Genomic DNA, 27,599 nt, shown 5'->3' with positions numbered 1-27,599 from the left:
TTTTGGAAAACTAAATTAGAAGCTAACTTTGAAAGTTTTAAGCTGTCTTGACAAAAGTTTGTCATTATTTTTTCCAGGTTGTCAGGGTTCCCGCAATCCTTCAAAAGTTTCAGTAGAGGTAGAAAAATTTAGTTTAATGCTCGCAGATATTTCTTATTTTGATATACTAATTTATCTCTAAGTGGTTTAGAAGTTGGAATTTTCATGCATATTTACTTCCTTCAGAAAACAATTTTTAGTGTTGGTTAAAGAGAAACTAAAATATTGACATTTGTTTCATTTTCGTTATCGCTTTTTAAAACTTTCAAGGCTCGTGGGTAAACTGGTTGTGGACACCTTGTTGAGAGGTGCAATAATGTAAACCTTGGTTTTGAAGAGTGCTAATCAGTTCTTCTGAAGAATTCTTTCAGATTAGTTTAGCGATATCTTAATTAGATCAACTCAATTTAATTCAGACATAGACTTTCAGACAGGACTTTGTCTTAAATAATAATTCATTTAGGAAGAGTAGTCACACGACTGAAATAAGTATGTTTTTTTCAGATGGGTTTAGCAATGTCTGAATTAGGTCGACTCGACATTAGTAAAATCTTAGAAAATATCGGAGGCTTGTTGGTCAGTTTGCAATCATCTAATATTCTTCAAGAAGATGTTCTGAGTACGGTCACCAACCTTTTGGAAGAAATTCAATTCGACCAAATTGATACAGAAGTGTAAGTACTTGATTTTGTTTTAGTTTGCTCATTATTTTAACAATAAAAGAAAACAAAGAATATAATAAAAGAATGTGAAGCTGTCAAGTAAAATCAGATTTCTGACCCCCAAAATATAGAGGGTTGCCGCAATGTGGGAAATCTGGGCCCAAATTTTAACTTTTTGGGTATTTCGCCATATCTCGAGAATCTTTTGAGCGAGTGAAATTTTTGAGCACAATTATAAAATTTGTTCATTCTAAGATAATGCCGAACGTAAGATAACCTTCAATTAAAAATTATTATTTGATTACTTCATTTCATAATATTCGAAAAACGTTTGGAATTGTGAGACATACAATTTTTTACATCAATTTAAAGAATGTAGTTTTACATGGCAAAATAGAAAATTTGAGAGAAATCGGTCAAATAGTTCCTGAGAAATCGAATTTTAAAAAAGCCATTTTTTTAACGCACTGTGCATGAAGATCTTGCATCAAAGAATTAATTTACTACATTATAACTTGATGTATAAATATGCAATATGGTCTAAAATATTTTAATTTCAATCAAAGTTTCAGAGTCTATAAAATTTATAGTAATAACAAAAGTGATATATTCCAAAAATTAAAAGTTTTATTTAAATTGTTTCTATGACTTAAAAGGAAAAATCGTTCTTATTAAACGTATAACAGTAAGTGTCCATAATTCATAAAAATTATTTCTTGGTGCAGAATAAGACGTATAAGTAAATCAATGAAAACAAATAAATTAATGAGTTTTTCAATGAATCTGTGAACCCCAGAAATGAACAAATCAATAAATGAACAAATCAAAATATAAAGTAAATATCGCGCTATAGCAATGACTCAGCAAATCTATGGATTAGTGCAGTGTTTCCCAAACTTATGACTTCTGTGTACCCTTTCTAAATTTTTCGTTACGCTACGTACCACTAACAAAATAATGAATGTATTTTTTTAAAAATATTTTTTTTTCTCTTTTGGTACAAAATTTTGTCAATACTAACCAGCGATCTATATTCTATGTTGGGGATAAAAATTATATTTTATAAAAATAATCAAAATAAGTAGAATTTATTTCAAACTTTTACTATAAAAAAATTGCACAAAAGTTAAAAATCACAACTGGCTCTTGACACCACTAATTAAAACTGTTAACTCTGCAAAAAACAGCCAATAGAAAAATACGCAATTGTAAATTTTCATGGCTAGCTTTGCTTTTAAATTTTTTTTTTTTTTTTTTTTTTTTAGATTTTTTTTTCACATTGTTATTTTCAATTCTCGATTATATTCGAGTGTGAAAAATTATAGCAGCATAAAATACAACGCCACTCGAATTATCTCGAGTGAGCACAGTTTGGCCTGTTTAGAGCTCTCGAATTAGCTTGATCGCACAAGTTAAGTGGTTAAAAGAAATCATGGTTATTAAATAATGGGATTAGAAATTAATTAATGGCTTGCCAAACTGTAATTAACTACAAACTAAGATTGCAAATATTAGACAGATATTGCCAGTTTTGAAAGTTTTAGCTTGACATATGCGAAAANTTACAAAGTAGTGAAGTATATAAGCCTACAAAATATTTAGAAATAGTGGTGGATAAAAATATACTAAATTGAATTCATTAAACCAAGAATCACAATTGATAAACTACCACTTGAAAATATTTATTTGCCGTCCGGAGCAAGTTGGTATGTCTGCTGGATTGGAGATCTATCGTTCTCTGATTCAGGTCAAAATTACGATCTGTGGATGAATGAATGGGTCAGCCTTATAAACAGGTGTGATGTATGATGTGGCAGAAGTCGAATTCCTGCTCTATATATCGCGCTACTGAAAAACAAGAATCGCACACTCTGCCTTAAATTTGCTCGGTTTCACCAAGTAGGCTTGCCCGTGTGGCAAATAGCATTAGAACCAACCACTTATGTAGTAGTGGAAAAATACTAAACTATAAATAACTTAAATTTCGTTACCACTGGAAACTAATTTTTTACAAAGTGAAGCAAGCTGGCATCTCTGCAGTACATTATCATTTAAATATATCTAGGAGCCTGAGACCGTTTACTGCCGTTTTCCCATCCATCTGGAGGTTTTAACTTTAAGGTGATACTTTCTGATAGCTGGAATGTAAATTGAAGTGAAAAGAAAATTAAATATTTTGTATTCTAAATAAAGTTTTATGTCTTCTTTCACGTTTTCAAAAGAAAAAATTTTATTAAATGCAGCGGTATCACAATTTGTGGCTTTTTCAAAAAGTTTGCAATTTAGCTTTGCAATACGATGATGAGATCGCGATGTTGAGATGTTGAGATCGCGATGTATGGTCGTATTTCGAATAAACCATCTTGCTTGCGTTATTTTTTGGAGTATTTTATTCTGGCATCTGTGTTTCTCTCGAAGTCATGTGGAGATGTTACACCAAGCTGGAGATGCGTAAGTTCTGTATGAGACGGATCATTGAGATGTAAAGAAAGAGTTAAAGTTCCATTTTAGAGTTTTGAAGAAGAATTTGTGACAGGCTGCTTGTGCTTTTTTGATACTTGATTTGACATGATCTTTCCAATTAAATGTACTGTTTTTGACCAGACAAAGATATTTTTCACTTTTGACAGTGGGGATAGTTTCGTTAAAGAGAACAGTTCCAGATAAGACATTAAAACAGTTCATTCTAAATGCAGTGACTTACTCCAGCTGTTTATTGTTTAACCCTTTGACGGTCAGGGAAATGAGCATTTTCGTTTCATTAATTCGCGCAGTATTACGTGCAAACAGTAGTCGCAAATGGCATCTGTTTTCCATCTCCGTTCTACCGAAAATGTCACCCTTCTCTGGCGATGCCAACTGCTCCGTCTTCTGGAATTGTTATAATAAAGTGGTAGCAAATTATGCAGTAAATTTTTGTTGGAGAAGGACAGTTACGCCTACTTTCTAGTAGAGTAACCAATAGATTGTTGCTCTAACGTTGCATTTTATATGTTACTTATAGTTTTTGATATATAGTGGTGAAAAAATTACTTAAAAGGAGAAATTCTAAACTGAAAGTAACTTGACAAGTTGGCATCTCTGGATGCGGTAGATAGCTCGCCTCGCGCGCTTGAAAAATTTCTTAAAGTATTCATATTACATAAATAACAGTTTTTACGTACTTTTCGTTTTTAACATAGTCAATGCAGAATAATAAAGGCGAACGAGCTCAGCTCGTCAGCTCGCATTGGGGAAAAATTTCACTACGCGAGTAGTGCTCGTTACTAACCATTACGGTCAAAATCTTGCTCCCGAGCGGAACTCGTTTGCGCGCATCAAGAGGCACGATTCGATTGCGAGCTGAACTCGTTCATAACCGTCAAAGGGTTAAGTAACTTTTTGCATTTATAGTGGCCCGTTGCAATCCTGATAATCTCTACTATTTATGAAAACTTTTGTTGTTGAGGAAAATATTTCTTCTTATTGGTATAAATAGTATTTATATTTAACACATTAGCTGTATATAAATTATTTAAACGCACATATAGAAGGTCAAAAAACGACACTGTTTTCAAGTTATGATAAAATTTTGTAAAAATTCTATTCTTCTCTCTAATTCTATTATGTTCATATAATATTTTCTGTTCAATTTAATATTTTTTTTGCTGCAGAATTAATTATCTTTTACTAAATTTTAATTATTACAGATAAAAGAATTGGTGATGCTCCTAGTGAAGCCGAAACTCCAGCAGGCGATACAGTTGTAAGTAAAATGATTATTAACTTTATTTATTTTCTTTGATAATAATTTAAAAATTGAATAGAATTTAAAGTTTGAATAGAATTTTTAAAGAGAGGAGATATTTTGTGCCTGGTTAACATTCGATACAATTCAGAAATAATGATTAAACATACGTCAATGATTTCATGAAGAACAAAATAACAATATTTTAGTTATGGCTGTTTTCAAACTGTTAAGTATAAAACTGATAACAACTTTTATGTGATGCTTTTTTGTAAATGTTTCAGGTAGTTTCTTCCAACAATTCTGAAAATACACTAAACTCTCTCCAAGAAAACGATACAACTCCAATATTGTAAGTAATGCTTCAAATCAATTATTTATTCTATCATCAAACTTACCTATTTTTGATTGAAACTTATGTTTTTCAGGAACACAGTCCTGAGTTTAATTGAAACTGGAGTTAATATTTTAAGAATCGTTCCACATAAAACGTCTAGTCAAGCTCATAAGGCGATAAACTACATCAAACTATTAACTGATCTCACAGATGGTGAGTGATTTATTTTTGTGCTTTGGGGACAAGGTTGGTCAACTTTTAAAATTATCTTGTACGACATATAAACTATAATGGTAACCAAGCCGAATGCTTAGTTCAAGTGAATTTGAATATTTGAATTCTTCAACCTCTCCTCTAATCCTAACATTTTAGTTTAAATAATTTATTAATTTATTTTTTCATCGTCTATCTGTTACTCGCAGGGAAGTATTTTTATTTTAACACTATAGGTTTACGAACGTTTCTTATATACCTACCTCTACGAACACGCGTCACTTTGACGCAGGAACGAATACATATAACAGCACTTACAGAGATGTCCACTTGAGCCATGTTTACTCAAAATTTTGTCTAAATTACGATCGCGTTAAATTGACGCATATCCGTAGGGATAGGTATATCACAAAGAGAATTTCAATACTTCAGAATGCTTAAGAAGAGAATGCTTTTGAAGAAAATAAACTTCAATATATATTTACCTCGATCAATGGATAAAAGTCATTACAAGAGATAAAATAAAAATGCAAACGGGTTTTTAAAATTCGAAATGCGTCAAAATGACGCGTCCCGTAAACTTAGTGTTAATTATAGCAATTTTCAAGTTATGTCCGCGATATTGTCAAAGTTCTAAACGTAGTTAATTTTAGCAATAATTTAAGGTCTGTCCAGCAGCCATAAAATACCACAAAACCACCGTAAGTATGAATTCGTGACATTTCAGCATAGTAGGCAGCAGATGTATTAAAATTATTTCCATCTCTGTCGTACTATAAGACAAAAAAAATTTCATTCCAATGCTCTATTACGTGCTGTACTACTTCCTCACGCACCTCTCGAGCCATAACTTGAATTTCATATCATATTATATGTCCTCAAAAAAGGTAAAATTGGTCACCAATAATTGGTATAGCAGTGTACGGTTTATGTTTAAAATTTCTATAGCCATTTTTGAAAGCATCAAGAATAAATCCAAATAATTACTTTGTTAATTAAGTTTGTATTTCCATAAAAATACAAAAGTATTCTAAATAAAATTGGGCTTTTACATATTTTTAAAGAGAAAAAAAGAGAGGGGGGGAACAATTCATTATTGGCAGATCTTAGCTTGACTAATTGCTTTTGATTATGTTATAATTTTTTTCCAGATGTAGAAAATGCATTGAAAAATACAAATTCATCGGCATTCATTGATACTGCTGGAGACTTGCTCGGGGCTTTCTTTCTTACTGTAGTTGATTCGTCAAAATTGGTAAGAAAATTCAGACATAAACTATTTTAAAAAGGTTAACTGAAGTGGTTTTACAGTATTTCGAAAAGAGAACTAAATGTATTAAAAAACTAATCTACTAATAATTTATTATAAAAACAGTCTTACCTTAATAAAAATGCAAATAAATCATACTTAAATAGAATTAGAAAATAAAAAAAGTAAAGAAAGAAAAACAACCCTTTCGGTTCTGTATGATGAATTCTTTGTTTTCTACATTATTAGTTTTCAATGATTTCATATAATTTTAATTGAAAACCAGCCGTTTCGTTTCCATTTAAAAAATATCATCAGCAGAGTGGGTTCTATCTTCCTCATTAGCATATTCATACTCTAAGATAACTTTTTAAAAACATACATATTGGATATAACAGTCGACATTTTTTAAGATCTCAAAAATAGGCATCTGTTTTCTAGACCTTCGGCATAAATTTGAAGAAACGAAAGTGATTTGGAATATAAAACGTAAAGCTGCCAAAGAAAAATGGAAATAATGGAAAAAAGTTCATCTTCACTCTTGGCTACTGAGATTTGTCTAGTTTTCTTTCTAACCTTTATTTTCCATGGCTGGCAACTTTACGTTTTATATTTCAAATCACTTTGGTTACTTCTCATTCACTCCTTTCAAGTCTTGTGTCTTGAAGTCCTGAGCTGTTTTTGTACGATTGAAACATGCATATCGACTGTTATCACCAATATGTGTATTTTTGATAAAGATTTTTTTAATCTTTCTAATAAAGATTTTTTGGGATTATTTATATTAAAAAACTCGATTTATTTATTTTTGGCACAGCTCAACGTTGCCCAGATAGCATTTAAGACAAAATCACTTTTTACTGGTAAGGAGCCTTGATATTCAAATTTTGATCCATTTTTATATGTTGACAATTTTTTTATTTTTAAAAGAGAGTAAGCATAAAATTATACAAGCAAATATCATTTAAAAATATATATATCACAGAATGTTATGTTTGTAAATTTAGTTCTACATTATATTTCACATCTGTATTAAACTAATAAGAAATTGCCGGAAAAAATTTCAAATTTATTCTAAATCATGTAGGTTATGTGAGCAAGCTATACAGGTCTGTTGCTTAACCAGAAAAGTCCAATAATTGGTAGTAAAAAACTTTCAACCTTTTATTCGGAAGAACTAAACTCTGCATCCGGGACAGAATTAAAGGACCAACTTTACTTATTAGCAGTTATTACATATAAGGGTTAAAAGAATGCTGAGCACAATTAAAATATGAAATTTTTAAAATCCATACTAATAAACATGCATTATAATAATTGCTTCAATTAATTTATTCATTTTTCATTTATCCATTATTAATTTTTCATTTATTCATTATTTATTTATTCATTGTTCATTTATTCATTATTCATTTACATATTTTTAATTTATTCATTATTCATTTACATATTTTTAATTTATTCATGATTTATTTATTCATTTATTCGTTCTTCATTTATTCGTTCATCATTTACTATTTTATTCATTATTTACTTATCCATTATTCAATTATTCAATGCTTGTGTAACTTTACAAAAGAAATTATTTTATCAGTTTACTTTTTTTCATTTATTTGTATTTAGTTAAATGGTAACAGCACGGCTAAAGGTTATATAGATTTCTGTAATGTAGATGAATTCCAAAAGAAACTTAATTCTTCAAAAATTCACAATGCCAACCAACTTCAGCACTATGCCTGTAGAATAGCTGAATTAACAGAAAAAGTAAGTACTTGATCTATATTCGTTTTAACTCATTATTCAATTTTTAGTTTTCCTTCCTGATTTCTATCCCGGAGAGTGCCTGATGAAAGAGTTAACAATTTCAAAACAAAATATCGAAACAATTAGCGATAAAAATTCAGTATTATGATGTTGAAAACTAAAGAATTTTATACATAAATTTCATAATTAGTATTTCTTAATTAAAAAAGTTGCCAACGAACTGAATTATCTAAAAGAAGTTGCCAATAGATTAAATTAGTTGAAAAAGTTGCTAACTGTATGAATTAGTGACTAAGTGCTGTTCGTAGGAAATACTCATTCTCCACAACTATTTCCCTTGAGGCCGAGATAGCCTGGCTGGTAGGACACTGGGCCCATGTCCAAGATTCCGTGGGTTCGATCCCCGGCTGCCGAAGACTACCCTTGTAGTAAATGATGACCGATGCACGTTAAATCTGTCGAGTCGCTAATGTTCCCATAACAAATCAATATCTCTGGGGGTACTGCTCCAGGAGTTTCTTTGTCTTCTGGATTGGTTCAAAATTAGAAGACTACGGAGTTGAACATCAGTATCCGTAAACCCAAAAATTGGGTCGGCTACGGATAAAAAACAAAGTTTTAAAAAAAACTGTTTCCCTTACAAAAAATTTATTGTGTTTTTGAGATTTATTTGAGGTTGTTTTCATGAAGTTGAAATAGAGGTGTATTTAGTGAGGTTGAGTTGGGTGCGAAACACAACCTCATATTTCAAAACTTGAGGTGCATTTTCTTACACCAGTTCGACCTTAGGTTGATATTTTACAGCCAAAGATTTTTATTTGACACTTAAAAGAGGTTACAATTAGATAACATCACTTGCTTTGTTTTAGATGTTAAGTGTATATTTTACAACCTAAGGTATTTAATTTCACACTTATAAGAGGTAGTATGCATGCTTTTTTTTAAAATTATGAATTCCTTTTTATGTAATAATATGAACATAAAAAGTGAGAGATACAATTGTATCTCTCACTCAAATATAATTCATAAAAAGTGCAAAAATTGGCAACTATACGTACGCATTTAGAAAATAATTATTCTCATATTCTTTAATGAAAAAGTATTTTAACGTTCTAAAACACAAATTTCTATTTTCAAAATTTGTACGATAGTAATATCTAAATGGAAATTTGATTATAACAAATTCCTTTCAAAATTGATTAATCAAATTCAGCGAAAAACCTAGAGTAATTTAATTGTATCTCGTTTTTCCTCAGAAGATATTTGCTTAATTATGCACTGGTATATTGATTTTTTTCGCCTTTTAGCCTGAAATTTTCTCAAAAATATTTTGAATGAAAACAAAATTTACACACTAACATATAATTTTTAATTATTTTGAATACCGGGTGGTAAAACAATTGATGAATTGACATTAAAAATGAGTTAAGTGCCTACAAAATTCTACTTTATAAAGGGATTATCGAAAGTTTTAATTCCTCATTAGCTAGAATTTAAATTTTCCTTTTTTATGATATGTTTACAGATCCGTTTGGACACATTTTCATACAGATTTATTTCACTTAACACGTTGAATGCCATGTCAATTTTACACGGTTTGCCGTCTGGCCACACTGCAAATAACTACAAACTAAATTTGCAAATATTAGACAAATCTTTCTAATTTTTTAAAAGGTTTTGCATGACATATATATATACTCATACTCATATGTGGTGGTAATCTTAGCATTAGCCCCGGCAGGGGCTCTAACTAATTCATCTGAGTGGGAATAAATAGTAAATCGCCGAAGCGCAAATGAATGGTGAAAGTTGGGGTTCAGTAACATTTACTGAGTGAAAATTAAAATTAAGTAGCGATATTAAACAAACAAATTTAAGAGAGAGAAGAGATTTTTGTGGCAGACTGCCTCGTCTCCCCCAGAGGTATTACTCCCGAGCTTCTCAGGTGCACAGTAGCCACAGAGAAAAGGAAAAATGCATGATAATAAATGCTCAAAAATATATACAAGTATTTACAAAATTGACGGGACAAAACTCCATCGGATAGGAAAAGGGCGGTCGCCGGGCTATATTTTATATTGTCTTTGATTAGCTCGAAATAAAAGTTTTTAAAGTAGTTGCATATATGACAGGAGAGTGCACCTCTGAAGAAACTTGCACATAGTTCAGCTATGTGTTCATCTATTTTGTTGATTTTTAAATCTCTTCTTATATTTTTCATTCTCATGGATCTGGGGGCTCCAGTGATGTATCTGAGAAATTCGTTTTCAGTTCTCTCCAGTTTCTTCTTTTGAGTAGCAATGGTTGTGCTCCATGCCGGGGCTGCGTAGCTGATGATCGGTCGTATGCATTGGAGTATATATTGACATACCCTCCAACTGCTACGGAATTTCCGTAGTTTCAGAAATCTTCTTTTCAGACGGTAGCAAAATTAATGTCTTAATATTTGAAAAAAATTAATTTTAGCGTAACTTGTCCACTATTACTTATGAAAGTGCAGGCCATTTGGCTAGATTCTTAAGTTCTGATAAAAGTTTTATGGGAGATCCATTTGCTTTAAAATTTCTACTTTGGTTCGCTACCACTAGAAAGAATTATTTTCAAAATCTTCATAAGTTAGAGGGTATGTATTGATATAGTGGTGAATAATATAAGCCAGCGAATTGTTTAGAAATAGTGGTGAATAAAAATCTTCTAAATTTAATTTATTAAACCAAGAATCACAATTAATGAACTACCATTTGAAAATATTTATTCGCTGTCCGGAGCAAATTGGCATCGCCGTGCATATAAATAAAACTATTTTCGTGTGTTCTATATTGCATTAATTTCTTCAAATCATTTTGGTAACGATAATAATATTAAAAAAAATTAACAATTTACTCAAGTTATGTATTTCTAATAATCTTGGCTTCGCCGGTCACCGGTGACCCCAGTGGTGCTACAAATAAACTCAGTGTCGGTCAGCGGTGACTTCCATGGCATTCAACGAGTTAAAAAAAACAATCCTTGATGGTAGTCACAATTTTTATAAATACTAAAAGTATGTCTCCTTTATTTACCACCATTTTATTTAGCAAAATGGTAATCCAATCAGTAGCTCTATCTTTGGTGAAACGTACTCCTAAGCTGGAGCTGGTAGCAACTTCAAATATTCTTAATGCTACCAACTTTTAATTCCTCTTTGTTAAAATTAGCTTCTAAAAAAAGGTCTCTTTTTGATGCAAAACGAGTTTTTCACTTCTTTAGAAGAAATGAAAGCAGCTTTTTAAAAGTACGTTTTTTTCCGAATGGATTACATATCGTGATGGTACAAAATTTAAAAGTATGAAGCTCTGGTTACATAAAAGATGACATTACCTTAACTTGTATCCCTTTTATTACGGTCATATTTATAGACCGAAAATTAAAATGTCTTAAAAAAGACTTCTAAGCAGTTTTGCTACCAAATTTACATTTCGTAATCTAATGTAGTATTATAAAAAAGGCAACATTAGCTTTTTTGAGAAATAAGTGTATAAGATAAATAAGCTAATTATAATGGATTTTCGATTTTTTTTATTTAATTCTTATTATTTATTTCCTCTTTTATTGCAGATGCTGGACTCAAATAAAAACTCTGACAAAGAAAACCTTCACGTTGTTCATGATAAATTGAAACAAATATTAAGCAAAGAGAAATACATAAGCATTTATCAAAATCTTCAAAAATGGGCAACTGACTCAAACTCAGGGTAAGTAAACATTGGTTAAAGTTTACTATTTTAAAAATCTATTTACTTTCAAAAGCTCACATAAATGTATTTAAAACGGTAGTTCTGAAGTGAGTGTTCTGAGTGTTTAATCGTTGGTATTTTCAAAATAATTTGTTAATTGATAGAATAAAATTTTTTTAATTGTAGATTTGCTAATTAAAAGCGAGAATGTTAAATGAAAAGAGAGATATTTAGGTAAATTAGTCAAGGCTAAGAAAAAAATGTCATATTTTTTTTAATTAATGGAATGTGCTCAAAAATATAAAAGATTTTATTAATAAGTAATTTCTTAATTTAACTATTTATTCTTAACTACCATATATAGGTAGAATCAAGCATAGTATTCATACCAAAAATTATTTCAGCAATCCAGCCTTTAGAGAGAAGTAGGTCCACCGCTCTTGTACCTATATTGCCGTTTTTTTCTACATTTAAATTTACGCCATCTATATACTCGACTATATGTCTAGTCATGTCATTGTTTTATCTCTTTGAGTAATGTCAGGTTCAATGAATCAGAGAGACCACCAGGGCTTGTACTATGAAACTAGAACAATTCTATGTTCAGCAGTCCGATTTATAAGTATGGTTAGTTAAAGCTATTATAAATTAATTTTAATAAGCAAAGGAATAAATATTAATGAATAAATCATGAGGATAACTTCAGAGTTTAATGTTAGGTTAAACTGTTAGGTTATGACTTAGTTGGACTTAATTTTTTTTAATCTGAAAACCGAAATAATAATAAATATCTATTTTTGTTTAAGTCATTCACTTTGCAGGATAGATAAGGTAATTATTCTATGCAATTTCCTTATAGTAGCGCAGGTAACTTTGCTTCTAAGAATTTTTCTAATATGTATTAATATATATGTTTTATCGCAGTAGTTACCAAACAGGGTTCCATGAAACCCTAAGGTTCCGCGTAAGAGGTAAACGGGTTACAAGAGTTAGGACTTCTTTTAGAAATTTTGTTTAACATTTTTGAAACCTGTAATTATATTTATGTCCAATCAATATTCCATTATTTACTTACTTAATATTTTGATTAGCTTTGCGATATTATTTAAAGTAAAATGCCAATGATAAGGAAATATCAGATTTCTTTAAAAAAAAATACATATAATTTTTCAGATAACAATATAGTAATGAACTATTGAAAGCATTCATTATTAAATACTGCATTAGTACCGAAAACTCTGCCAAACGTTATTTCAAACCGAAATAAAATGACTGTATTGTTAATAAATAATGTGTTTCTCTACTAACAATTTTCAACGTATGTAGCAGTTCATTTTAATTTTAAAGAAAACCATAGTTAGGCTTATTTCTATCATTTTCAGCTTATGTTTATATAGCAAACACAAATTCATAAGAAGACTGCATTAAGCTTCAGAACTGTCGGATATAAAACCTAATATAAGATTATTAATGATGAAACAATACCATTTTTCTAACTAAATATTTTCTAAATACAGCAGTCTTGTATAGGTTAACACCTTCACAATAGTCTTTATATACTGTAGTTATAAATTGAATTAATATTGCTCATTTAGGGTTTCGTAACCAAAAAGAAGATGGGAACCTCTGCTTCATAGCATAAATTTTGAGTTGTAACGTAAAAAAAGGAACCCTTCATGGGAAATCAATAATTAAACAGTTTTAATTTGAAGTATAAACAAAATACTAAATGATTGACCCTTTAGAAATATTTTTTCGCTGTAATTATTATTTTTATACTACTTTACAAAAATTTACCCAACGACTGTTCGAATTAACAGCTACGTCATACCTCTTTGATTATTGTTTTTAAAATTACTATCGATTTACAATTTTTTTTTTATAGGATCGATCATAGTTCATTTTCCAAGTATGCATACAAAAACGAGAGCATCGATGATTTGATATCTGTGATGGAGTGCGGGGCTCAGCAAATAAATGGTAATTATATAGAACCACTAACTGCACTAAATAGTACTACTTATACATAGAATTTAAATGAATGTTAAATTAGTTTTTACTTGCTTGCTTTATTTAAACAACTGGGTGCCTAGGCCACGCAGTGGCCCCTAACCCATCCATCTTAAAAATTATTACAGTGAATATAACATTTTGATTTATGTAACAGTGAAATTAGTTTTTTTAAAAATGGGCTTTCTTCTCGATTTCTGGAACATAAATTTCGAGTGGTAAGAATACAGTACAAGCAGCATTTAAAAAAATTCCCTTACGTATTCAAAAACTTCTTCAAAACTGCGTTGCGCAACCATCACCGAAATTGAATTCTATTCAAATAATCTACCACCTTAGTTCTGAAAGGAAGAAGGGAGCTAGAGTGTAGGGCTCATCCGGGATCTTTCAATTTATAGACTTTTAATGCGGTATACAGACCCTCTAACTACCATGAGTTTCTTGTAGTTTCAGAAAATATATATCATAGAGTAGTGATGGTTCAAGCGAAAACTCTCTATGGCAGAAGGGAAGATTATAAGAAGACTCGTCGGCGCCCCTAAATGCATTAGCAATAATAGTATAAAAAGAGATCTTAAAATTGATGACATCAACGTCTATATAAAAAATTTGAACAAAAATTTCTACGATGAAGCAAAAACCTTTACCATCAGCAATTTTAACTCACTCCTAGATATTGAATTAATTGACGATAACACTAAATTTAGCCCAATCACTGCCTTTTTTCTTAGGGATATGACGTTTGCCCTAACACACGAAATACACTCTCGATTTTTGGTGCTAAGCACCACCTCTACCCCCATCTCCATTCCACCTCACTACTCCTCATCATCGAATTACTACTACAGATGAATCGGTTAATGCCGCTTCGCGGCAGCGCACCGAGATTTATATGCTTTCTACCATTCTACCATTCTTGGTTCAAGCGATAGATCGCTTCGCAATGAGGTGTCCCGGGATCGAATCCCAGCGATGGCTGGTTGATAAGAATTCGCACCCGGTTCGCACCGATTACAGTGCTGACGTAAATTATCCTCAGCGGTAGACGAATCATGGGTAAGAGTTCACTTGCCGTCAGGCTAACCGTGGGACGATTTCTTGGTTTTCCTCCCCATGTAACGCATAAGTGGGTAAGTTCTATCAGAAAATCCTTGCAAATTTTTCCCAATATTTGATCTAGGAGTTCGCTTGTCTTCTGAATTGGAATCAAAAATTTCAATGTTACGGATATAAATATTGGTAGTAATAAATTCAAAATTAGGTCTGCTTTTTAACGACGGTTATTTAAAAAAAAGAAAAGAAAAAAAAAAGAAGAATTCATAATTAATAATTAAAATTAAAAGAATTCAATATAGGAATAATTTAAACAAACATATAAACTGTCAGATAAACAAACGGTCATGCTCTTAATTTCTGATAAAAGTTTTATGGAAACTTTGTTTGTTTTAATCTCTACGAGACGGGCGAGTCATATATGCATTCTCAAGGTCAGGGATGGGCAAACTACGGCCCTCGGGCCAACTGTGGCCCGCCGGAAGGTTTTATCCGGCCCGTGGATAGAATTTTAACTTGCCGATCCGTGACGAATATAAACAATATACATTCATTTTCTTATCTACTTTGTTTAAAGCTGTTTTTGTTCTTTCTTTTTTAACAAAGATGACTATTTTTTTTTCTCTATTTACAAAACATAAATTGAGGGAAATAGGCAGCTTCAATTGGTAAAATGTTGAAAGCAAAAGTTCTTTATAGAATAGCCGTAGATTGGCGCCATCTGAAGCAGTTGTTTCTAAATATGCCAAAGTTAGAGTTTTATGAATCACTACCAAAAACTAGTTTCCCAAATTTAATATTTCATGCCTAGAAAATCAGTGCTATGCTTGCTTCATCTTATATATGTGAACAAGTGTTTTCAACTATAAACCTTTGAAAAAATCAGCCTTGAGCATAAAAATAAGTGCATCTCACTTGGAACCTCATTATAAAGAACTTTTAAAAATGATATCGCAATTTCATTCATCTCATTAAATATCTAAATTAAAACTTTCATATCATTTTTTTATTTCAGAAGTTTTTACTTGGCCCATCAAACTTTTTTCTTCGTTTTTTTGCCCTTGACCAAAAAAGTTTGCCCATCCCTGCTCAAGGTGATGACAATCAGGGTGGGAAAAAAAATAAAACTCGTAGGCAAAATGTTTCTATAGCTGTTTATTTGGGGGAGGAGTAATAATAGTTTGATTTACTTAATATACCACTACTTAATTCAAAATAAAAATTATATAGTTTAAATTAACATTGATATGTTAGAATTAAAGTAAAAGCAAAAACAAGACTTTTAAATCATAAAAAATAAACCTTGTCCAAACTTAAGCTACCGCTTTTTATTTTTTTTTCCATTCTGATTCCCTACAAATACATTTATGACTCGTCCGTCCCCAAAAAGGTTGAAAAACTTTAGTTCACTACCACTGAAAAATGGTTTCTCAAATAACCTCAAATGTTAGAAGGTATGAGTCTTTTATGTTTGACACATTCTGTTTTACACACAAGCCCAGTTAATAACACGTTTAATGCCTCGCTAATTTTGCATTTCTTGCCCGTCTTGTCACACGGTTAATAACTACTAACTTAATTAGCAAATTTGATAGATTTTTTAAATTTTTTTGAACAGGTTTAGCATGACATAACTGTAAAAAAGATGTGAATTATATAAGCCTACAAATTGTTTAGAAATAATGGTGAATAAAAATCTACTCAGTTGAATTTATTAAACCAAGAATCACAATTAATAAACTACAACTTGAAAATATTTATTCGCTGTCCGGAGCAAGTTGGCATCTCTGTGTGCATATTGCTTTAATTTCTTCAAACCATTTTAGTAACGATAATAATATAAAAAATTAAAAACTTACTCGAATTATGTGTTTTTAATAATCTTGATTTCGCCAGTCACCGATGACCCCCGTGGAGCTACGAACAAACTCAGTGCCGGTCACCGGTGACCCCATGGCATTCAACGTGTTAATTATAAGTTATTATTTGTTAGGCTTTATCATTAATTAAATATATACATTGTTATATAAATTTTTTACTTGTTCAATTTAAACTTGATCAATTATAAACTCGTTCACACTCAACAAAATGTCATGACGCTCGTGCAGACAAAAGAAATTTACTTAAAAATATAATTAAAAAAGTATACATCAATATCGGTATATATATAGCTTAAATGAAGATAAAAGCTCAAATTTTTATGAATAAATATGTATTAGATATATTAAAAGCGATGATTAAGAAGTGTTTAAAAAAATTTGCAAATGTAAAAAAGTAACTTTGATTTGATTTTTAAAAAAAATCCGTAGATTTCCGGTAAAATTATCGGAGTATAGAATATCGAGCAGACGTATTATGGTTGAGCGTAATAACGCATGCGCAAAGCATCATGGAATAAAATCTCCTGTGGGCAAAAATTCGCAGAACAAAATTTTTTCATGTATCGAGAGTTCAGTTTATTCCATTAAAGTTTCATGTTTTTTTAATAATACACTTTTTGTTAACCCCAAAGGAGTTATACATCCGAATTTCGAAGATGAGTCAAAAATTGTATCACCTAATTCTACAAGCTTCATCAACGGACTGAACAACTTAGATAAAGATAAATTTGTAAGTCTGATTTTAAAATCATTTAATTTGTTTTATTTATGCCACATTACTTAACTAGAAATAATTATTTTACAGATAAACGAGAGGAACATTGTACTTGCAATACTGAAAATGAAAGATATTATGAACTATTTTAAGTTAAATCCTCTATTTGAGAGCATAACAAAGTTTTTCAAAGAATCAGATACAGTGACAATGTAAGTACATGATTATTTTTTATTTGAGTTTAATTTCTTTTCTTTAGTAAACTATCTAAGCCTACTACATTATTAGGTTTATTCATTTTATCGTACGAAAAAAGCTACACGTTGAATGCTATGCTAATTTTACATGGCTTGCCCGTCTGGCCACAACGAAAAATAACTACAAACTAAATCTGCAAGTATGAAACAAATTTTGCTAATTTTTAAAAGGTTTAGCATGACATATCAAAGTGGTAAATTATATAAGCCTACAATTTGTTTAGTAATAGTATTGGATGAAAAATCTTCTAAATTGAATTTATCAAACCAAGAATCACAATTAATAAACTACCACTTGAAATTATTTATTAGCTGTCTGGAGCAAGTTGGTATCTCTGTGGGTATAAATAAAACTATTTCTGCGTGTTCTATATTGCATTAATTTCTTCAAAACATCTTAGAAACGATAATAATATAAAAAAAATTAAAAATTTAGTCGAATTATGTGTTTCTAATAATCTTGACTTCACTGGTCACCGGTGACCTCCATGGCATTCAACGTGTTAATGCAAATTAGCTTTTTGAAGTTGCGAGTAACAAATTATATTTTTTATTGAAAAAAATTGTGTATAATTATATCTTAAGTTCATTCAAGGCATAAGGAAACTTCATCGTTTTAAACGGTTCTAGAATCCACTAACACTTGAATAGTTCTTGAACTCATACGTTCACCAACTTTCTTAAATCAAATTCCATTAATAAATAAGAGAAAAAAACTTACTTCGAGTTCAAAAAGGTCCTCACAATAAATTTTGAAATGATTTTGCTTCATCAACACGTGTTGTTCTGACTTGGAAAAATTACTAAGTATTTTCAAAACTGCTGAAAATTTAAATTTACCCTTTGAGAAATACAAAAATATTCCCATATCTTTCCCCCCATATATTCTGCCTTTAAATTAACAGCATTACGTATAGCTTATAATAGATATTACGAATTATAGATTACAAACACTACATATACAACAGTACTTATACAATTACATACACAACAGTACATACACAACAGCACAAATACATATACAACAGTTACATATACAATTTACTACTACTTCAATAAATGTTCAGACCTGATAATTCACTGCAAAACTAAAGCTACTCATTGTAACTAAAAACTTTTTAATATGCATAATTTTCATTTTAATCATCATCAATCAAATCGCAGTTATACTTAAGGTGACCAGAGGTACTCAAATCTTGAGATCAGACCCCGAATTTCAAAAGTTGTCCTCAAAATCTTCTACTCAATTTGAGGACAGAAAACATCCTGAAACCTATTTTCCTCGAATATCCACGAATATATATTTCAAAGGAACTTTTTTATATGCATTGAGATATCAAAAGCAACATACTAAAACTAAATGATGAAAATTCCATACTCGTCTGTAAATAATTTCAACAAAAAATAAACAAATTTGAATAATTGTTTACTAATTCATTTTGCATGTGTTAAGTAAATGCAGATATGTCAAAATTCCTTAGTAATGATATCACCTGATAGTAGTTATCAATTTTTGAAAAAAAGTTACATTGCTGAGTTTCCAATTCATTAATAGGGGAGAATGGATATAAATTAAGGATATATGGATGTCTTCGAATCACAGATTTGTTTGAGGACCGCCGCTGATTTGTCGTGAAATCATGGTCACATCCGGTCATCTTAAATACGTACTAACTACGTCAATGGTCGAGAAACTTTGTTCTCAAAGTTAAGGCAACGCCTCCACATGGTTTTTTATAAGTAGTCCGATCAGACCACGACAGAGATAAGCCTCCACACGGTTTCTTATAAGTAGTCTGCGCAGATTATTTAAAAAGCGAACCACTTGTGAGCAGGAACCCAAATTCTATTTTAAAAGCACTTAGAGAAATTTATCATATATATTTGAGAATTGAATCTGCAGTGGTTGACAAATAAATAAAGAAAACCAATTATATTCATAAATTAAACAAATTTTTAGACACATATTTGCTACCACTTTATAATTTTTAATAGATTTCATATTAAATGGTTCATTCACTAATTGGTTTACCTTCATAGTAATCTGATCAGACTAACTACAAAAAACCGTGTGGAGGCTTTCAGTTATAGGAGGCGTTTAATGGAAAATCTATTAAAAATTAGAAAGTGGTAGCAAATATATGTCTAACAATTTTTGTAATTTACGAATATTATTGGTTTGTCTTATTTACTTGTCAACCAACTACAAATTCAATTCTCAAATGTAATGGAATTTTTGGAATTGGTGTACATATAGGAATAGTAATTGATGTAAGAAAAGAAAAACTCAATTAACCTATGAAAAATTAGTTTACATTTTAATGCCATTTTTTTCTTAGTAAGTACATTTACCACGACCTATTAGGAACTGATTGACTTTTATTTTTCTTCGCTTATAAAATAAGTTTATAAATGTTACCAACTTCAGAAGGAATTATGCATTTTATAACTTTTATATGTTTTCTCATACTAAGAAAGGGTTGCCAATTTTATTCAAACGCACTTCAAAAAAGCTGAAGTTTTTAACAAATGGAAACCAAAATTAAAAGTGGTAAAAAAGCTCACCATAAACCTTAAAAATTGGTGGTAAGTATACTTACTACGGCCTTAAAAAGGGTTAAATAAAGAAGACTATTATTACCACGCTCACAAGTAAACTGCTGTAAAAATAGTTTGGCTACCAGTTTTATCTTTTTTACCGTGATTATCGCCACACTGAGAATGCATATATGCATTCTTAGTAAGGCGAGTCATATATATATATATATGATATATATATATGATGGGCGAGTAATAATATGACTCGCCCATCTCGAAGAGGTTAAAAAATGGGCGTAATTATTCTTGCACAGCAAATTTTATTACTTAATTCGTTACTAAAAACTTTTGCGGAAAGCGGAGCATTTGGCATCCCTGTATATCCACTTAGCTTAATTTCTCTATTTTTTTTTCTTCTTAGTTTTGAAATATATACAAGGATGTCAACTACTCCACTTTCTGCAAAAGTTTTAAGAAATTGGCAGCAAATTAAACTGTAAAACTTGTAGAATATAGATAATTATACCCACTCTTAATTACATTTCATATGATAGTTTTGTAGAGATGAAAAAATTACTTTAAATGAAAAATATTAAACTTAAAATAACAAAAAATTACGTTATCGCTAGGAAATAGTTTTTCGCAAGTTGGCATTTCTGTTTATATTCAGATTATTAAAAATAATCAATAAAAAAAAGTATAAAATAACTACCACTATTTTAACAAAAAATATATTAATATAGAAATAGAGAAATCAAAAAATGTGTATATGTATTAAAGAAAACGGCATCAATTTTAATCAAGTAGCAATCATTCAAATAAATGGTAGCTACAAATTGTTTATAATAATACAAGTGAGGAAAGAACTCTTGTGATGAATATACGCTTAGCACTTCCTTAACTCCTTAAACGTACTAACATGGGCGATTTTATATCTCGGGTTATTTAATTTCTAATGCCTGTTTGAGATCCATTCTATTAAAAATTGATAGGCTAGATTAGATTTATTTACCACAGATGACATCACTATGGAGTATTTCTCTTAAGTAAACCACGTGGTGCATTTTGATGATAAGCCATTTGATATATTAATTTAATTTATTGATTATTAATTTATTATTAATTGCCATATTGATTTAATTTGATTTTAATGCTTCGAAACTCAAAATTAACATCTAATCAAAACCTTGTTTGTACAGTAATTTTTTTCTATAACTCTTACACCAATCCCAACTCCCTAGTCATCTGATATTGCAAAAAATAACTTACACCATACCTAGATATATATTCGTTTTGTCAAAAAAAAAAAAAAAAAAAAAAAAAAAAAAAAAAAAAAANAAAAAAAAAAAAAAAAAAGCTCGATAATTTCTGAAGAAATAACTCGAGAAACTCGATAATTTCTGCTGATTTTTCTGAAGAAAAAAAACTCGTGGTTTAAGAGGTTAGATGAATGGATCCCATTTTTCAAAAAAAAAAAGTAGTAGCTTAAGTGTTTAATTATTATAATTTATTTTAGAGACACAAGAATGTTCAGTTGACCATAATATGCTAAATATTAGATCTCTCAAAAAATTCTGTTAGCGAGATAACAAGCCCAACTATTCAAGAATGCAAAAGGTGTATTCATTAAACGCACGCAAAGGTGTATTCATAAACGCATAATTCACACTCACTTCAAGAAAGCTGAAGTTATTAACAAATGGAAACCTAAATTAAAAGTGGTAAAAAAGTTCACCATGGACCTGAAAACTTGGTGGTAAGTATACTTACCACGACTTTAGAAAGGGTTGGTAGAAATCACATAAATCTCGGTGCGCTGCCACGAAGCGGCGTTAACCGATTCATCTGTAATAATAAATCGATGATGAGGAGAAAAAGGGTTATATACCTGACAACTTTTGATCCATTCGAGGAGGATTTTCCCCAGTGGCAGTAAAATGGAATGTAAATAACAACTTTAGGCAGAAACATACGTTGCAGATTTGGGGGGTATCTGCCGATTGCTACATCAGTATTCCATATTTATATATATACTTAATTTTTTTTTAAAATTGTGGTGATCAAAAGGATTATAAATTTAGTTTATAAATGCAAGGAATGTATAGAAAGCATACATTTTACTACCACTTTCAATAAAAAAATAAGATTATACGGCAAATGCGTAAAAGTTGGCAGGTATGACGGTTAAAACACAAAGAAAACAATTAGCAATAACACTTATATAAAACTATATATACACAAAAAAATAGTCAATAATTGAGAGAAAGGAAACCTAGCTAGAATTGAGAGGGTTTTACTACATGTTTTTCTTCTTTTATCATCTTACACAAGTGTCTGGTGTTAAAACTTAAATAAAACAAGGCAAACGAAAGTATTATAAGCGGCCGTTGAAGCGTGATCATTAAATCTGGGATGCAAATCAGCTCCGTAATTAACAAACGGGAATACTGCTTGACCACTAAAGATATAAGACTAGAAATAATTTAAATTTTTCCAGGAAAAAATCTATCCTTGAGAACTATTATTTTTCGAATGGCTATGAGTTATATAATATGAAATAAATCTTAGGACACTTTACTGATTTACAGACCGTTATGAATTCGATGAATGAGCAAAGGCCATGTGTGACTCGTGAATTTCAGATCCACTGTAAATGCGAAGTTATATTCAAGAAACGTTATAAAAGTTCAGATATAAGTTAAATATTTAACAAGTGTTACAAAACTATATATATATATATACATAGNTATATATATATATATAAATGTAATAAGCGAGTCAACAGCCTCTATGTAATCCCGCCAGATGTCGCTCGTCTGAAGGAAATGTAGAGAACTTTCTCGATGTAAATGAAGAGAGTCAGTTGATATTGTTTCTAAGTGAAACTGGTAACCTTAGTGGTTAAGACTCTAAGTGACTATGTTATTAGTTAATTGAAGTTTGTTTCTGTGTGAAACTTGAACCTGTGTGGTTCGATCCTGTGTAACTAAATGTTTCTGTGCGAAACTGGGAGCCTGTGTGGTTCGATCTTAATTGTTTAAGAGTCTGTGTGACTCATGTTATCATTAAAGAATAAGCATAATCATTAAATGCCTTGATTGACTTTATTAATGGTAACCGAGGCATTTACATATATATATATATATAGTGTGTGTGTTTAATTAAAGTTCTTAAATTTCTTACATTTTCTTAAATTTCTTAAATTTTCCTCTGTAGCAAATTTTTCAAATCATATTGAAATTACTTTTATAAGTATTTCATTTACGCTCGTTTTACAAAAGTAACTAATTTTTTTAATTTATAAAACCTACATTTTAAATTAATCTGATTTAACAGACTTACAGAACTCGAAAAGGTGATGAATGCAGCGAAAGAAGGAAACAACAACTTTTTACCTGCAGAAATTCTACGGCTTTTACCAGCTTTGATATTTGCAACTAAAGATTTGAAAACTGGTAAGCTTTCGGCATTTAATAAATACCGTTTAACTTTAGTCTAAATTCCCTTTGGCAAATTACTTTGTATTTTTCACATTTGATTGTAGTTCTGAATTCAATCCATTAAACATAAAATACATATTGCGTGCTTAATTAGAATATGAAAATTAAAATAACAGGGCTTCTAGAAGTCCCTCAAAATTTTCATTTTTCTGATGCTTTAAAAGGCTCACCGTGAAATAATGGAACGTTATCTTATAATCTAGAAAACAATAGAATATTGTCTCAGATCTCAGTGCTCTACAAATTTTTGAGACATATAATGGGGGAATGTGTGAAGTGGGAGTAGAATTATGGGAAAAAGAGGTGCCAAGCACCAAATAGTGAAGTTTTGAGTGGGAAACCAGTCGGTTGAACATATGATGAAATCGATAGGAAATTAAACATAGTTGGAATTAAACTACATTAGAATATAATAATATTTACAGAATATAACAGTATTACAAAATTATCAAAAATTCTCTAAAAACTTTAATTTTAATTGTCTGCCTCTCTAAAAAAGAAATTAAAAAAAAAAGGTTTGGCAGCACAGCATTTAAATGGTTACTGAGACAGGTGAACTTACATTTAAGTTGACTACTACTTACGTGAGTCCTCTGACTGCCTTGATATTAATTTAGTATAATGTTTTTGAATTAATAATATTTTATAGTCTACATATCATCGATTTAACTATTTACAAATTTCAGGTTTTTCCCGAAGCATAGCCGAATTAAAAAGTCTTCCATCCATTGTATCGTTACTCGTCGACGATATAGAACCTTTCATATGGAACTCTATATCCCCTAAAATGGTAAATATTTAACTTTTTTTAAAAATTTTAGGCTATCTTTTTAGTTAGATTATTGAATTTTACATAAATTTAGTTAATCATTAACCCTTTTCTAGTGTAGTGTAGCCAGCCTGGCAACGCTAATGCTACAAATGTTACAAACCGCTAGAAATGTAAAACTTAAAATGTTTAGGAACCACTATTCTTCCTGCCAGGGCTAAAATAACAGCTACCACACAGTCCGATGACCATATAAGGTTCCACTACAACTACTTAAATAATCATGATAACTTAACCTATTAACGCCCAGCATTTAGGACAATTCCTTTTTTCAACGACATTCATTTTGGTGGGAAACTTTTTTCAGCATTTTCATTTATCTGGGTGAATTAAAAGATTCTAAGATACCACAATGATTTAGTTATTTCTGATTAGATCTAGAATTATAAGAAGCAAGTACTTTTTGATCTATCAATGACTTTTTGAATGCCCTAACAGTAGAAAAAACAATTAATTTCGATAATATATTATAACACTTTTTCCATAAAACCACCTTTTGTATCATTTCAATATATAAATTCGGGACAAAGCGGGTTAATAATCATGATCCTTATATAATGGGAGCGGGGCCGCAGTAAATTAAAGAAGATGAAGCCAGGGCTTTTTACATTTACAGAGATGCTTACTACTCCGGAATCGTTGAAATATTTTAAAGTATGATAGAGAACTATGAACCAAAATTAACCGATTTTCAGTAAATTTTGTTCCCTTAATAACCTTTATTCAACTTTTTAAAAGGCTCAACACGGTTTAAATGTATTGGTTTTATTGGTTTTATTGAAATTACATACATTTGCTGACTTGTGTGCTCAATATAGGTTTAAATGTAACAAAGTGGCATATCGCATAAGCTTTTGAATTATTTAGAAGCAGTGGTGAGTAAAAAAACGTATAAATCGAATTTACTAAACCAATATTCAACGTTAAAAAACTACCACTCGAAAATCTCCTATCCGTAGCAAGTTAGCATCGCTGCATTTATAGTCGCCAGTGGCATCCTTGTTTAAGATTATTCTTTGCATTCACCAATATTAAACCAAATCGGTACTGCCAAAAAAGCGAGTTCTTCCTAAATCTAGGAACCATGTGACATTTTTTAAAAATACATCAATAAATAACTAAAATAAATTTTCAGTTCAAACTCACCAGAATTATTTAATATCATTAATATCGTAGGAAATTAAGCAGATTTGAGCACAGAAATTGCATAATTTCTCCTTTTATTTGAAAACAAAATTATCTGTTTGAAAATATCGCTTCGAAGAATAAACTGTTGTAAGCAGCTGCAAACTCTCTAAACCAGGGGTAGGCAAACTACGGGCTGCGGGCCAACTGTGGCCCTCCGGAACGTTTTATCCGGCCCGCGGATAGAATTTTAACTTGCTGATCCGTGGCGAATATAAACAATATACATCCATTTTCTTGTCTACTTTGTTTAAAGCCACTTTTGTTCTTTCTTTTTTAACAAAGTACTGATGACATTTTTACTTTCTCTATTTTTGTACTACAAACATAAATTGATGGAAATAGCTAGCACAGACAGCTTCAATTGGCAAAATGTTGAAAGCTCTTTATAGAATAGCAGTGCCATCTGAAGTAGTTGTTTCTAAATATGCCAAAAATTAAGTTTTACAAATCATTACCAAAGGCTGGTTTCCCAAATTCAATATTTCATGCCCATAAAATCAGTGCTATGTTTGCTTCATTTTATTTATGTGAACAAGTGTTTTCATTTATGAACCTTCGAAAATATCATTTCAGAAGTAGACTAACAGACAAACATTTACCTTCGTTCCTTAAAATAAGTACATTACACTTGGAACCTCAATATAGGGAACTTTTAAAAATGAAATCACAATTTCATTTATCTCATTAAATACTTATATTAAAAATTGCATATCTTTTTTTTTTTTTAGAAGTTTTTACTTTGCCCACCAAACTTTTCTTTTCCAATTTTTGGCCCTCGACCAAAAAAGTTTGCCCATCCCTGCTCTAAACGGAAGTCGATCAGGTCAAGTGCTCGTAATTGTTGCTGCTTACATTTATATTGAGAACATCATTTATGAGAAATGTTGTCGCAATTCACGGGCTCTGGACGTTATTTCTTGTATCCACTTTTATCGTTGTATTCATGAGATGTTGTACTCATGAGTTTTAAAATGAATTAATTTTTAACGCGCCGTCTTACGGTTGGCAGAGCAGTCTTTGTAAAATAATTATCTAATGAATTATTTTTTATTTGAACTTGGTCTCCCACAGATTAAAATAATTTTAAATTTATTATACAGTTCAATTTGAAACGCGCATCATCAGGCTGTTAAACTAAGGGCTATTTTATTAAATTAAAGTCCATAAATTATTTTCAACATGTATAAAAAATGGATCAATGCGTTCTGATTCCATCTCTAAGCTACTGTGGTTCAAGGGATAGAGCATTTCTATTCCAATGAGGTGAACCAGGTACGAAACCCAGCGGTGGTTGGGTGATATGAAATCTGCTCCTGGCTCGCAACGCCCACGGTGCTGTCGTAAAATATCGTCAGTGGTAGATGAATCATGTGTTTGAATCTATTTGCCGTCGGGATGGCTAAGTTGTGGTTTTCCTCGTAGTGCCGTTTAGCAAATACGCGATATACTAAGTGTCCCATCTCTCACTCATGTGGCAACGCCAGTGCGGGTTAGTTCCATCCAAAAGTCCTCCACGAAGGCTTAATTGTCCCTATGCTTGATCCAGAAGTTCTCTTGTCTTCTGATTTGGGCTCAAAAGTACAAGGATACTAAGTAGGTAGTCGCTATCTCAGAATTGTGTGGATTGTTTTGCACCAGTTATAAAATAGAAAAAACATCTCTCTACCCTAATGATAGCCTATATTTATAATAGTGTGACATTTAAATAATTTGTTGATGATCTTTATCGTTTATTTAGGTACGAGATTTCTCCGATCAAAAGTACAGTAGAAATTTCTGTATCGATACAAATACACTGGAAGCTACACAACTGCACTGGAAGTGGATGCTCTGTGAAGACTCTTTGTCAGCTTTTCGTCTTCCTCTGCCGACCACCAATGAAGAAACGATTAAAATAGTACGATAATTCAAATGTTTTTTAC

The 27,599-nt window shown here is 30.7% G+C and overlaps 1 protein-coding gene across 1 annotated transcript in view; it reads left to right on the top strand.

Annotated features, from left to right (window-relative positions):
* The window catches only part of LOC107441908 (uncharacterized), a 208,420-nt gene that overhangs the window by 24,164 nt on the left and 156,657 nt on the right, over nt 1-27,599 (top strand). The window contains exons 8-21 of the mRNA XM_071181726.1: nt 544-713; nt 1,427-1,440; nt 4,391-4,446; nt 4,713-4,780; nt 4,857-4,978; nt 6,130-6,233; nt 7,851-7,991; nt 11,589-11,725; nt 13,593-13,687; nt 17,283-17,380; nt 17,456-17,577; nt 23,497-23,615; nt 24,347-24,450; nt 27,416-27,574. Coding sequence (XP_071037827.1) covers nt 544-713; nt 1,427-1,440; nt 4,391-4,446; nt 4,713-4,780; nt 4,857-4,978; nt 6,130-6,233; nt 7,851-7,991; nt 11,589-11,725; nt 13,593-13,687; nt 17,283-17,380; nt 17,456-17,577; nt 23,497-23,615; nt 24,347-24,450; nt 27,416-27,574 — 1,509 coding nt within the window. The remainder of the gene's footprint in view (nt 1-543; nt 714-1,426; nt 1,441-4,390; nt 4,447-4,712; nt 4,781-4,856; nt 4,979-6,129; nt 6,234-7,850; nt 7,992-11,588; nt 11,726-13,592; nt 13,688-17,282; nt 17,381-17,455; nt 17,578-23,496; nt 23,616-24,346; nt 24,451-27,415; nt 27,575-27,599) is intronic.

This window comes from Parasteatoda tepidariorum, chromosome 6, assembly GCF_043381705.1.
Source record: "Parasteatoda tepidariorum isolate YZ-2023 chromosome 6, CAS_Ptep_4.0, whole genome shotgun sequence".
Classification (NCBI taxonomy): domain Eukaryota; kingdom Metazoa; phylum Arthropoda; class Arachnida; order Araneae; family Theridiidae; genus Parasteatoda; species Parasteatoda tepidariorum.
This window is presented reverse-complemented; position numbering and strand designations above follow the sequence as displayed.